Below are 13,245 nucleotides of genomic sequence, written 5' to 3'. Positions count from 1 at the left end.
GGAAAAAAAGCCCGGCAGTCTACATAGACCACCATTGTAAAGGGGCGGATTTTGAAGCGAAATCCGCTGTCAAAATCCGCCCCTTTGCCCACGTGTGAACTAGCCCTAATTTGACACATAGATTGTAATCTCGATTAAAACATAGGCTACTTTTTATCCCAGTAAATGACATGGCTTCATGACTGTTATGAATTTATGTTATCTACACTGCTCTTATCTCAGCTTCTGAGAAAGCCAGGGCTGTTATCTCTATGTGTAAACACACGCTAACCCTCAGTGGATTGTGCTCATTTATTTGCATATTATCTGATCTGCTTCAGGCACTGATGAGAAACTGACATGGGCAAACACCTTTAATCCAAATTGGCAGTTTGCCAGTTTTCAACATGCCTGGAAAAAGAAAATCTAATTTGTCGCAAAAAATGAGAGCTATGAAGGTAGCTAGAAGTCACAGAGGTCTCCTCAAGCGGAGCTGAGGGGGATCATCGACGCCAACAACACGCTCATTATATGGTGTCCCAGCAAGCTGCTGAGATACCGGAACAATTATGGGCACAGCTCAAGGAATGAGTTCAGCGGCAGGCCAGCTTGACAACTGCCGAAACGCCGCAGCAGGCGGATCATCAACACCAACATTACGCTCATTATATGGCATCCCAGCGAGCCAATCACAGGCACAGTGTGAGGAACAAGGTCAGTAGCAGGACAGATTGCGAGCTGCCAAAACGCCAGAGCAGGCAAACCATCGACGGCAGCAATTTGCTGAATATAGGCGGATCATCAAACCAACAACCCACAGACGAAGTCGCAGGCAGAAGTTACTTCTAAATAAGTGCAGTTTTTTCTTGAAACTTGAGACTCCCTCCCGACTAGGCCCATTCATTTGGGCCTAATCCGGAGTGAAATGCCGTGACTGGGTGCCGGTGCACTGGCATCAGGGTGTCATGATTACACACATATAGTTTTCAGGTGTTTTTTTTTCTCTATAGAGAAGTCTACAGGAAAGCATAAAAAACAAACAAACAAAACGCCAGACCAGAACATGCAAATTTTTCGAAAAAAAATTGACTTGAAAAAATTTAATGTGTTCTAATTATTACTTAGTAAATAATAGTAATAATATTAATAATAATTCTATTGGCTAATCTCTAAACCTCTGAACACAGTATTTATTCGGCAATGGTACAAAAAAGCCACAAAAAGTGCACAACTAGCGTCTCGCTGAATGAAGAGTGAGCGAATATGACATTCTATCATTATAACTATTCATTCAGCGAGATACTAGTTGTGCAAATTTTGTGGCTTTTTTGCACCATTGCCGAACATGTATATGTATAAATCTGATGATAGATAGTAGTTAGAATTCAGAGGTAAATGGAGGAGATTTAGTATTGTTTCCACATCAATCTGCAAACCTCAGGAACGTGACCATTTATATTTTTTTGCCACCCATGCCACTTTCCAACAAAGGTGACGTGCTGGGGGCAGAGCCGTCATCCTGTTAGATTTATTATCCTTTAGGTAAACGATGCTTGAATCTATTCCAGCGACAGGTCCAAACTCCATCAGCTCAGAAGATATGAAGACCGGTGCTGAATACTTTGAACTCTATAAGTCTCCCCCAATATAACAGCTTTTTCTGTGTCCTTATAACTATCGTCTTAAGTCTTGCCTATCTGGTCTGACTGGTCAATTTAATCTTTCACCTCAGACATCTATTTTTAGACCCGCCACGCCTCTGCCTTCCCTTTATACAACTTCCTTATTTACCTGCAAGGTAAGTTCAGCCACATAGTGACACTGACGCTTCTTGCGATACCATCATTCAAGGAGGAAGAAATCTGAGATATGTTCCTTACAATGTTCACACCGTCTACTCAGGTTCAGCTCAGTAACTGTGAGAACAAGACAGAAGAGACCCATGGCCTGTGATTCTACCAAGTAATAAGTCAGTATGAAACTACTATGGAGGGAAACTTATCATGACTTTGGTGGTCTCCGGAGAGCAACAGAATTTCATTGTTTAATGTGTGGATTCGACAATGAACTAAAAGCCCAAAGCAATTGTAACAAGTGTTTGGGACAATTCCTGATTTTTACTCTGGAAAAAGGAAAGAAGACTTGTGTTCTGGGGATCGGCGTCACTGAAAGTACATGTGAGATCGAATAGTGGTGGACGTCATGTTGGAGAAGAACCTGGACCATCCTTTCTATGAGGTCTGATCTTATATTATAAATCTAATATTTTTTATAAGCATTTTTAATGTTTATTACTATAAACAAGTACAGAAAATACAATGAAATGGGGGCCACATGGTGACTCAGTGGTTAGCATTGCAGCCTTGCAGCGCTGGAGTCCTGGTGTTCAAATCCCGCCAAGGGCAAAAAACCATCTGCAAGGAGTTTGTATGTTCTCCCCGTGTTTGCATGGATTTCCATCCCATATTCCAAAGACATACTGATAGGGAAAAAATGTACATTGCGAGCTCTATGTGAGGCTCACAATCTACATAAAAAAGAAAATACAATGAAATGCTTATTTAGATATAAGTACTAACAGATGACATATAGGTTGTATAGGCGGACATTCCAACCTTGGGATTTCTGCAGTGGGGATCCAAGGTGGCAGTGTTGAGGACATATCATTGGGACAAGGTATGTAACTTAAACAAGAGCACAGTCGGTAGAGATTTTTTATGTTACAGAATGCGACATGTTCTAGGTGGGGTGAATCTTCGTGAACTTTCTATAGACTTCTCTACTGTATATAGGACCAGAAAAAAATGCTTCAAAAATCCTTTTAGAAATTGCATTAAAACACCACAAACTGAAGGCATTTTCACAAGAAAAAAAAATATAAAAAAAAACCTGTATTGTGAAATTATACATGCCTTTTAACCCCTTAAGGCCACAGGGCTGTCTGTATGTTAATACTTGGAGACTTTTTGTCATATTTTCCTTCCCTTTCTTGCAAAATATATAACATTTTTATATTTCTGTCGCCATAGCTCTGTGAGGGCTTATTGTTATAGTTTGGGTTCTGGATGATCTTATTGCTCTTCAATTGCACTCAGGAGGTTAATCTTCCAGACTTGGACTATCTTCCGACTCCAGGGCTGGTCCCGGCTCGGAAGTAATGTAGCAAGAAGTAATGCAGCAGACACGGCTTCTGTGCCTATGGCATTACCGCGCCTTACTGTTATTGCGACGTACGTTAACTATGCACTCAAAGTGATGTAATAGTATGGCGCAGAGCTGGAAGGGTTAATAAATGGTGTACATCTTGTCTATGCCCCAGAAATTGAAATCTATGCCTGCTGCGATCTGTACAATAATTGATGTCTATTTCTAGAATACATTCTAAAAAACCTACAAGTTCGATGGTGAACTATTGCGACAACACATCATCGCTAGGGTAAAACTAGTGTGTATATAGTAGTAACTTTGTACGGACTTCATATAACATATTCTGTGATATGAACACAATATATGATTCCATGTAAAATATGTCTATAAAGGCAGCTTTACATGGGCAAATTCAGGTCATTAAATATACTGTACACCATAGAACAGTGAGCGGGGACTTGGACGCCAAACATCATAGTCATCTAAGACGCTAGCAGTCCCTGCCTGTAAACCTACTGTGCCATATGGTAAGTGTATGAGACAGAGACTCCAAACATCATGAATGACTGATGCTTGGAGTCCAGGTCCTTGTTCTGTATTCAGCCAAAAATGTACAACTAGAGATGAGTGATCAGCGTTCGATGGAGTACATGTTCCATCGGATATCAGGCTGTTCGAGATGTTTGATTAGAATCGAACACCAGGTGGCAAACTCACTAAAAATTTGATTCCCCTCCCACCTTCCCTGGTGCTTTTTTTGCAATAATAACTGTGCAGGGGAGGTGGGACAGGAACTATGACAGGCATCGAAAAAAAATCGGAAAAAGTAATTGGCTGGCTAATTCAGGTGACCTCCAATTTATACGAACAGTGGATTTAATATCCGGTTCATATGAGACTGTGAACTATGTGACTGTGAGACAGGGATAGATGTACAGGCAGGATTAGCTAGGGATTAGGTTAGATTTATTTAGGTGGGAATGTTACTCACCCAGCTCTTTGGGGCTTTATCTGGTCGGGATCCCTGTCATCTTGCGATATGCGCGAGCTGACTTTTTCCCATAGGAATGCATTGATCAGCGTTGATTGGCCGAATGCCATACAGAGTACAGCATTCGGCCAATCAGCGCTGGTTCTGCCGGAAGCTCGTCTGTGAGGAGGCGGTCTAAGATCGGACCAGAATGGAGACTGCTATGGACCGATCTTAGACTCCGCCTCCTCCGGCAGAACCAGTGTTGATTGACCGAATGCTGTACTCTGTATGGCATTCGGCCAATCAACGCTGGTCAATGCATTCCTATGCTGAGATGTAGAAGTGCTGGCAGTGCGCTCAGAACTTCTACACCGGAGATGAAGCAGAGCTGAGTGTGCGCTGAACCCTGCATTCCGCCAATCAACACTGGTTCTGCTGGAGGAGGCAGAGTCTAAGATCGGTCCACAGCAGTCTCCATTCTGGTCCAATATTAGACTCCGCCTCCTCACAGACGAGCCTCCGGCAGTACCAGCGTTGATTGGCCGAATTCTGTACTCTGTATGGCATTCGGCCAATCAACACTGGTCAATGCATTCCTATGGGAAAAAGTCAGCTCCCGCATATCGCAAGCTGACAGGGATCCTTACGTAATACAGTGACTTGGGCATATTAGATGCCCCCAGACATGCTTCCCTTGCTGTCCCAGTTGCATTCCAGGGTGTTGGCATCATTTCCTGGGGTGTCATAGTGGACTTGGTGCCCCTCCTGAGTCAAATAGTGGTTTCCCCCTAAACGAGTATTTATTTCCCATAGACTATAATGGGGTTTGATGTTCGATTGAACAGTCGAGTATTGAGCGGCTACTCGAATCGAACTTTGAACATTTCACTGTTCGCTCATCTCTATGTACAACCAACATACAGTCCCTGACGGTGTAGGTGGGTTGTGGTTTTGGAAAGAATATTTTAATTTCACTGGCTTTTAAAAATGGATTTTTATTATTCTTTTTATTTGACTTTTTTATGATTTATTCATGTATTATATTACTTATTTTTTCATGTACTATATTTTACACTTGCTTTTTCCCCCAGTATTCCCCCCAGCATTCCACTATGCGGATCACAGATACTAGTGACTCAATGCTTGCTGGCCTATAAGTGGTGATCTGACTACTAGGAATTGCTGTCAGGACATAGATCATTTCCTCCCAGCAATGGCGGGGACCGGTTGGCAGGAAGTGGGTTTCCTGCATTCAGTTCCCGTTACTAAACATATTGATCACTTATAGCTCGGTGTTTATTCTGGTTTCGTGACATCTTTGATCATTTTAGCTCCCTGCCGCTTTGGGAGAACCCACTGACACCTTAATGGAAGATTTCTGTGCGGTATGATCTGCCATTAAATCCACATTGCAGCAGTATACGGTATATGCTGCAGTGATGTAGATAGACGTATTAACAATGTGTAGGGGTTAAGCCCCGAAAGTGTGTCAGGCAACAATTTATTTTGTGATATAGTAGATGAGGTTGGATGATGACACAGGTCCATCAAGTCCAACCTATAACCTTATAGTGTTGACCTAGAAGAAACCTAAAAACTGCCAACTGCCCCATTTCAGGAAACAAAATTCCTTCCCAAGTCCAGCAATCACCACAACACACTGGATCAGCTTGTCTTTACCAAAAATCTAAAACCTGTACCCTATAATATTTTTACGTACAAAAAAAGACATCCAAGTCCTTCCTGAGCTTGTACAATGAATCCACCATCACCGCATCATCCATAGACTCTTACAGTAAAGAATCTCTCTATGTTACTGGTAAAGTGATGTCCACTTACTGGGAGTAAAAAGAACCTTAGAAAGATCTTTGTGCCGTCCTTTAATGTATTTGTATATTATTATTAGCCGTCTTTTTCTAAATGGAATAATCCCTAATTTGTAAATCTGTCTCTGTCCTCTAACCCAGCCATTCCTGTAATTGTTGTTTGCACAGTTTGGTGATTCTTGTAGCCAAGGTGATAATCCCTTCACTGGAATACTGCACAAAGCAAGTATGGTGACTGAGAGATTATAGAACAGTAAGCCTAAGAACTATTGTTGGAAAGAAATTTGTGGTCCACCCAATGGGGTTTCCCAGCCCACAAATCCAGGGGAAAACAGCCCACATTACAATATCACTCATCAGCATATAGTAGCATGCACCAAACATTCTGGGTTATGTCTCCCAAGGGAATGGGATTATGTGTTATATCATATAACATATGTCATTATATATTATAAACCAATATATAAAGATACATACCACTATAGTGCTGTACCTTAGGGTCCAGGTTCTCACAAGGTATACAATATCACTATACAAGTGCCAATATAACCAATAATACCGCCATACAGTGACTATATATTGGTACATACCACATGCACAAAGGAGTTCTGCAATGTATTATTACAGTACAGTCCAAACAAGAGGAAAGGACAATGGTCAGACCTAATAACAGGCTATTACTGCTGTATGGAATAGCTCAGTGTGATGTATTACTTTATACGCTGACATCCAATGTAGAGTATAAGCAAGAAGAGATGTCACTATATGTCTATACCGTGTCATCCAAACATGTCATTGATATGTTATTAATAGAGCCTGACGCTAGGTTCATACCCTGATGTTCAGGTCTGTTGGAGGACCCAAATAACATAGGGGTGGACAACTAAAACAGCGGTAACACACACAGGATCCGATGATTTTCAGGGGACACTATGATATAGTCTCCAACATACATTCATCCACAGATGTGAGTGTAGTCTTTTTTTTTTTTATAATATTTTTATTGAACATTTTTCATTAATACAAATGGTTACATCGAGATAATGTTTGCATAGGATGTAAATTTCTGAAACAGCCTAAGAAAAGCTAAATATTAAAATCTGAATAGGTATCACAGAAAATAACAAGTGTCAATCTTAATATCCATAAAGTCAAAGGTTCAAGTACAGCCGGTAGTAATTATCAAACAAGGGGAGGGATACAATTGTGACAATAGGGTGTTCCAGGGAGAGAATAAGTGGGTATTGGGGAGGGCGCAGGGAGAGGAGAGGGAGATAGGATAAGATAAGGGAGGGAAGGGGGGGGGGGGGGGGAGAAGGGGAGAAAGTAAGTAAGGGAGAGACAAAGGTGGTGGGGGGAGAGTAATGTGTTCAAGGGGAGAAATAAAGGAGGTAGGAATAGGAAACAAGCTCAGTCTTATTCTCAGATGCAGCAATACACTTATGTGAGTGTAGTCTTATGCTAGGTTCACACCTGCGCTCAGGTTTCCGTTTTTCAGGTCTGCTTGGGGATCTGAAAATAAGAAACCCAATCTGCTTAAGGCTAAGGCCCCAAGGGACAACCCGCAGCAATAAAGCACTGCAGGAAAAAGCGCGGCGGCAACGCATCGCTGTTCTTCCCCCAGCGCTTTAAACAGAAAGTTCACAGAGTTTTCCACCACGGACTTTCTGTTACAATTATATTTATGGGGAAACCGCGGGCGTTTCCGTAAATATAATTGACATGCTGTGATTTCCAAAACCGCGCCGGTTTTGGAAATCGCGGCGTGCCCACTCGGTGGTTTTTACCGCAAAGTGGACATGGGATTTGGTGAATCCCATCTGCTTTGCCTGTACTGTAAAATGCTGTGGTTTTTCCCATGGCGTTTCTGGCCCGTGGGGACCCGGCCTAAAAACCCCAGACCCCATAGACTATAGTGGGGTCCACTGGGTTTCCACCTGGTTTCCACTTGAACGGTGAGCAATAGCAGATACGAACCCAACCTTAGCTGTACAACAAGGAAAAATACTAGTATAGATGAATGCTGCTCTATAAAAATTGATGAAAACATACTTTTCACCATCTTGGTCGCTTCTTAAAGCCTGTTATGTAAAATTACGGTATATACCTACTGGTGCACATGTATTGTACAGTATACACAAACTCAGTAGGGATTCAATCTTCAGTTATAGCATGAGATAACATAAAATGATACTGTAGTTTTATAGGTTTTTGCTACGTACTGTCCTCGGTCTAAATGTTTTTAGACATTGAATTAAAACTTTATGGCAATATGGGAGTTTTATGGGTGCACGTGCCGTACATGCGCCAGGTTTATTAATAGGACATGTGCCGTACTGATTAATGTGGCATAAACTTAAAGCTTATCCAACTTTAATCTGTGGTGGATTTTACTAGTAGTGAAACATGTCCAGTCAAGATTTGTTGGAGATTTTAAAGCAGGTTCATCTCTGCGTAAAAATTCTCTGCAGTCTGCAGATGTGGATTGTTAGATATTATAGATGAGCGAACACTGTTCGGATCAGCCATTCCGAACAGCACGCTCCCATAGAAATGAATGGAAGCACCTTGACCCCCCGCGTGCCGGCCGCTTCCATTCATTTCTATGGGAACGTGCTGTGAGCGTGCTGTTCGGAACGGCTGTTCTGAACAGTGTTCGCTCATCTCTATTAGATATATCTTATATGCTACAGGTTTGGGTTTTTTTATGCAAATCTGTAGCATTTAGGTTACATTTAATGTGCATACTCTTAGGGCTTGTTCACACGGGGGGTGGATTTTGGCACCGAGCGTGATGTGGGGAGCCGCGTCATTCTCGGGTCAAAACCCGCCTGCCATGACCATCGCGGTCGCGGCTTTCCCCTCCGGAGTTGGCTCAAACGAATGAGCCGACACCGGAGGTTGCTGCTGCTAGGCGGACACCGCGGCTCAGCGAGCTGCGGAAGCCGCCTGAAGAAAAGGTAGCTTGTTAATAGCGGAGAAAAGGTCTCCATAGACCACCATTGTATGTAGGCGGATTTTGAGGCGAAGTCCGCTGTCAAAATCCACCTCTTTGCCCCATGTAAACTAGCCCTTACTCAGATAAAAGTATACAGTACTGTGCAAAAGTTTTAGGCAGGTAAAATGACGTGAGATATATTCCACTCTGGGATTTTCATAAGACATTCGGAACAGTATGCATAGCATGCATTTATATGTAAAAATGGCAAGGAAAATGTAATAAACATATACATAGGAATAATAAAAGAAGCAAAATGTATGTTATAACATGAAATGGCCATGGACTGTGTTATTTTACCAGTTATTCTATGTACACGAGGGTTGTAACAAGAAACCATGGCACCCCATAGCAAAACTTGTAATGGGTGAGTATAGGAATAATGCACACAAAATGTCACTGTACAGATAATGCACACAGTGATGTCACACTACAGGGATGATATAAAAATACTGTGGATACTGCACACACACACAAAAAAATCACTGTACAGTTATGACATCACAACATGGCAAAAGTAATTATAATGATGTCACTTGCAGATATTATATATTATGATTGCCCGTTACAGTAATGGGGGGTGGCGGATAACAGATTTATGGCACCATGCCTTCAGTGAGATTAATGTGTATGTATATGTATATGTCTGCAGATTATAGGACATTACTGTTAACCTACAGACTATCTGGACAACATTACAGAGATAAGATAACATTGAGATCCTAATAACGTTCTATAATAAACTTCCCTTATACTGAGCGCACCAACTGGCCGATCTCATTGACCACTTCAATAGTTTTCTTGAAACAACCCAAAAGTGTATAAAATGTTTCCGCCTGCTTACGTATAGTTTTTAACCTTTTGGATTATGATTTCATTTCCTCATAAAGCCACTGTACATTCTCTATATTCTAGCTATATATAGCGTCATGGCTATGTCATAAATTGCAAACTGATTTTGTAATGCCTTGTTACAGAAAAGCGTAAAGGAAGGAATTCTGCTGAAACAGACCAGCTCATTTCAGAGATGGAAGAGACGCTACTTCAAACTCAGAGGGCGGACATTGTACTATGCCAAGGATTCAAAGGTGACAAACTCGACTTGTCTTAGATGAATAATAGAATAATCCAATAGTTTTTTAATTATTTTGTCCACTGTAAACTATTATGGATGCTTTTAATGGTTCCATTGTCAATGTGTCTTAAAAATGAATATTAGGTCATTAAAGTGGATGATATACAGCATTGTATGTTCATGAAGTGGAATTTGATGCAGAATTTCAGGCAAATTCCGCCTCAAAATTCTCTCCAAACTCTGCCTGAAATCAGCCGCCATTCATTTCATGGGCAGTCATATATTTTCCTCTTATAATGCTTGATCTTCAGGTGGATTCCATCTCATAACTCCCATTGGAGTGAGTTGGAAGTAGAAAAATTTTGCCTTGGTGTGAAATATGCCAATTCTGCATCAGATTCCACTGCTCAATTTGGTCAAGCAGAGAAATAAATAAAATCAGCTTCAAATTTATTAAGCTGAATTTTTCAGTTAGGCAAGTATTGGTACTGCTTGAGATCGCTCTTCCCTCATACAATGTCATGCTAGACTTTACTGAGATTCATCAGCCTTCATACAATTTCTTGTCTGATTCTACTGAGATCGCTCATCCCTCATACAATTCCATGCCAAACTCTACTGATATCGCTCATTTCTCATACAATTCCATGCCAAACTCTGAGATCGCTCATTTCTCATACAATTCCATGCCAAACTCTGAGATCGCTCATCCCTCATACAATTCCATGCCAAACTCTGAGATCGCTCGTCCCTCATACAATTTCATGCCAAACTCTACTGAGATCGCTCATCCCTCATACAATTCCATGCCGAACTCTGAGATCGCTCATCCCTCATACAATTCCATGCCAAACTCTACTGAGATCGCTCATCCTTCATACAATTCCATGCCAAACTCTACTGAGATCGCTCATCCTTCATACAATTCCATGCCGTACTCTACTGAGATCGCTCATCCTTCATACAATTCCATGCCAAACTCTACTGAGATCGCTCATCCTTCATACAATTCCATGCCAAACTCTACTGAGATCGCTTATCCTTCATACAATTCCATGCCGTACTCTACTGAGATCGCTCATCCTTCATACAATTCCATGCCGTACTCTTCTGAGATCGCTCATCCTTCATACAATTCCATGCCAAACTCTACTGAGATCGCTCATCCCTCATACAATTCCATGCCGAACTCTGAGATCGCTCATCCCTCATACAATTCCATGCCAAACTCTACTGAGATCGCTCATCCTTCATACAATTCCATGCCAAACTCTACTGAGATCGCTCATCCTTCATACAATTCCATGCCGTACTCTACTGAGATCGCTCATCCTTCATACAATTCCATGCCGTACTCTTCTGAGATCGCTCATCCTTCATACAATTCCATGCCGTACTCTTCTGAGATCGCTCATCCTTCATACAATTCCATGCCAAACTCTACTGAGATCGCTCATCCTTCATACAATTCCATGCCAAACTCTACTGAGATCGCTCATCCTTCATACAATTCCATGCCAAACTCTACTGAGATCGCTCATCCTTCATACAATTCCATGCCGTACTCTACTGAGATCGCTCATCCTTCATACAATTCCATGCCGTACTCTTCTGAGATCGCTCATCCTTCATACAATTCCATGCCAAACTCTACTGAGATCGCTCATCCTTCATACAATTCCATGCCAAACTCTACTGAGATCGCTCATCCTTCATACAATTCCATGCCAAACTCTACTGAGATCGCTCATCCTTCATACAATTCTGTACCAGACTCTACTGGGATTGCTCATACCTCGTACAATTCCATGATGTCAGCAGCACTTTATATAGGGAAATGTGCCGCTCACCAGCAAATAACATGATCAGTCAAAAAATATTAGTTTATTGATTTTTTTAGCTGATCACTGCCCTGTTTACATTGGGATCTCTTGTTCGCCCTGTCATTGGCCCATGAAAAAAGTTCTTTAGTTATTGCTGTTGTAAAAATACAGTTCTTTGTAAATCCATGACCATTATGTTTTTTCTGCAGTCTCTGATATTTGATGAAGTTGACCTTTCAGATGCCAGTGTTGCCGAGACGAGTACTAAGAACATCAACAACAGCTTCACGGTATAGTGATAAAACTTTGTTATACCATAGAATTCCAATCCAAGCTGACAGCAGTTTAGTACTGATACACAATGCACATATGTACAGTACCTGTCTATGAAGACAACATAAGAGGCGAACAGTTTTAAAAAATAAAGATGGAAAAGTTATATTCTATATATTGCTAAAGGGTAGATTTGTAAGTAAGAAAATAGATTTTTCTTCCCCTCTACTTCCATATAGATAAACTGTACTATGGTTTGACAGCTATACATTACTTATATCTTAACATACATTTAGGCCACGGCCCCTATTGTTTAAACCAAATTGTTATGTTAACAATTTTTTATGACTTTTTAAAAATTTTCCATGTAACTATCTATATTTTAAAAAGCAATCAATCCTGCAATTTTCACTCTGGCCACTAAGCCTAATAATAGAATGAACTTCTGGCTGGTAGGGCTGGGCAATTATGTCCTGAATCAAAACATGAGTTTATAGAGATATCACAATTATACACAAACATAGCAGGTGGTGATGAAAAATGGAGAACTAAACCTCATAAATGAATAGTACAGGTGAATATAAGAAACTTCAATCTAATATATTTTATTAAATAAATATGTTTCCTTCCCTTCTTATCAGGCTAAGCTACTTTTTACATAGATATCTATGGAGAGGGAAGGCTGCTGGAAAGGACAGAGAGATGGCTGCAGCTTCTAAGCTCTACTGCTGCTTTGGTTTCAAGATAAGGCCCCTTAGGGATTGTTTCATCAGGATTGTTGCTCTGTAAGGGTATGTCCGCACTGTACATATATGCAGTGGACTTTCTGCTTTTACAGTAACAGCAAAGTGGAAGAGATATAAGAGGGCTACTGTCACGACCTGAATTCTTGTGATTAAGTTGTGTTTTTCTGATGGGGATTTGATCCGGTGTTCTGTGATCTTTTGGTGGGTTCTTTGCCATTGGACCATCTGTTTGTACATTGAGTATTGGCCTTCAGAATATACTTGAGGTTCTTTAGATTGAGCCTCAGGTGTTGGTTGTTACCATTGTCCTATTGGATGCTTCTGGGGCCTGTATAAGGAGGAGGGCTGGCTCCACTTGTTGCCGGTTTTCGTTGTATCCAACATAGAATTCGTGGCTCAGGGAGA

The 13,245-nt window shown here is 41.2% G+C and overlaps 1 protein-coding gene across 3 annotated transcripts in view; it reads left to right on the top strand.

Moving 5' to 3' along the window:
* Positions 1–13,245, top strand: part of LOC142184476 (diacylglycerol kinase eta-like) — a 117,138-nt gene that overhangs the window by 45,164 nt on the left and 58,729 nt on the right. For all 3 annotated transcript variants that reach the window (XM_075259362.1, XM_075259361.1, XM_075259363.1), the window contains exons 3-4: positions 9,901–10,011; positions 12,031–12,111. In XM_075259362.1, coding sequence (XP_075115463.1) covers positions 9,901–10,011; positions 12,031–12,111 — 192 coding nt within the window. The remainder of the gene's footprint in view (positions 1–9,900; positions 10,012–12,030; positions 12,112–13,245) is intronic.

This window comes from Leptodactylus fuscus, chromosome 11, assembly GCF_031893055.1.
Source record: "Leptodactylus fuscus isolate aLepFus1 chromosome 11, aLepFus1.hap2, whole genome shotgun sequence".
NCBI classification, from domain to species: domain Eukaryota; kingdom Metazoa; phylum Chordata; class Amphibia; order Anura; family Leptodactylidae; genus Leptodactylus; species Leptodactylus fuscus.
Note: the sequence above shows the minus strand (reverse complement) of the source record. Positions and strands in the feature narration are given on the sequence as shown.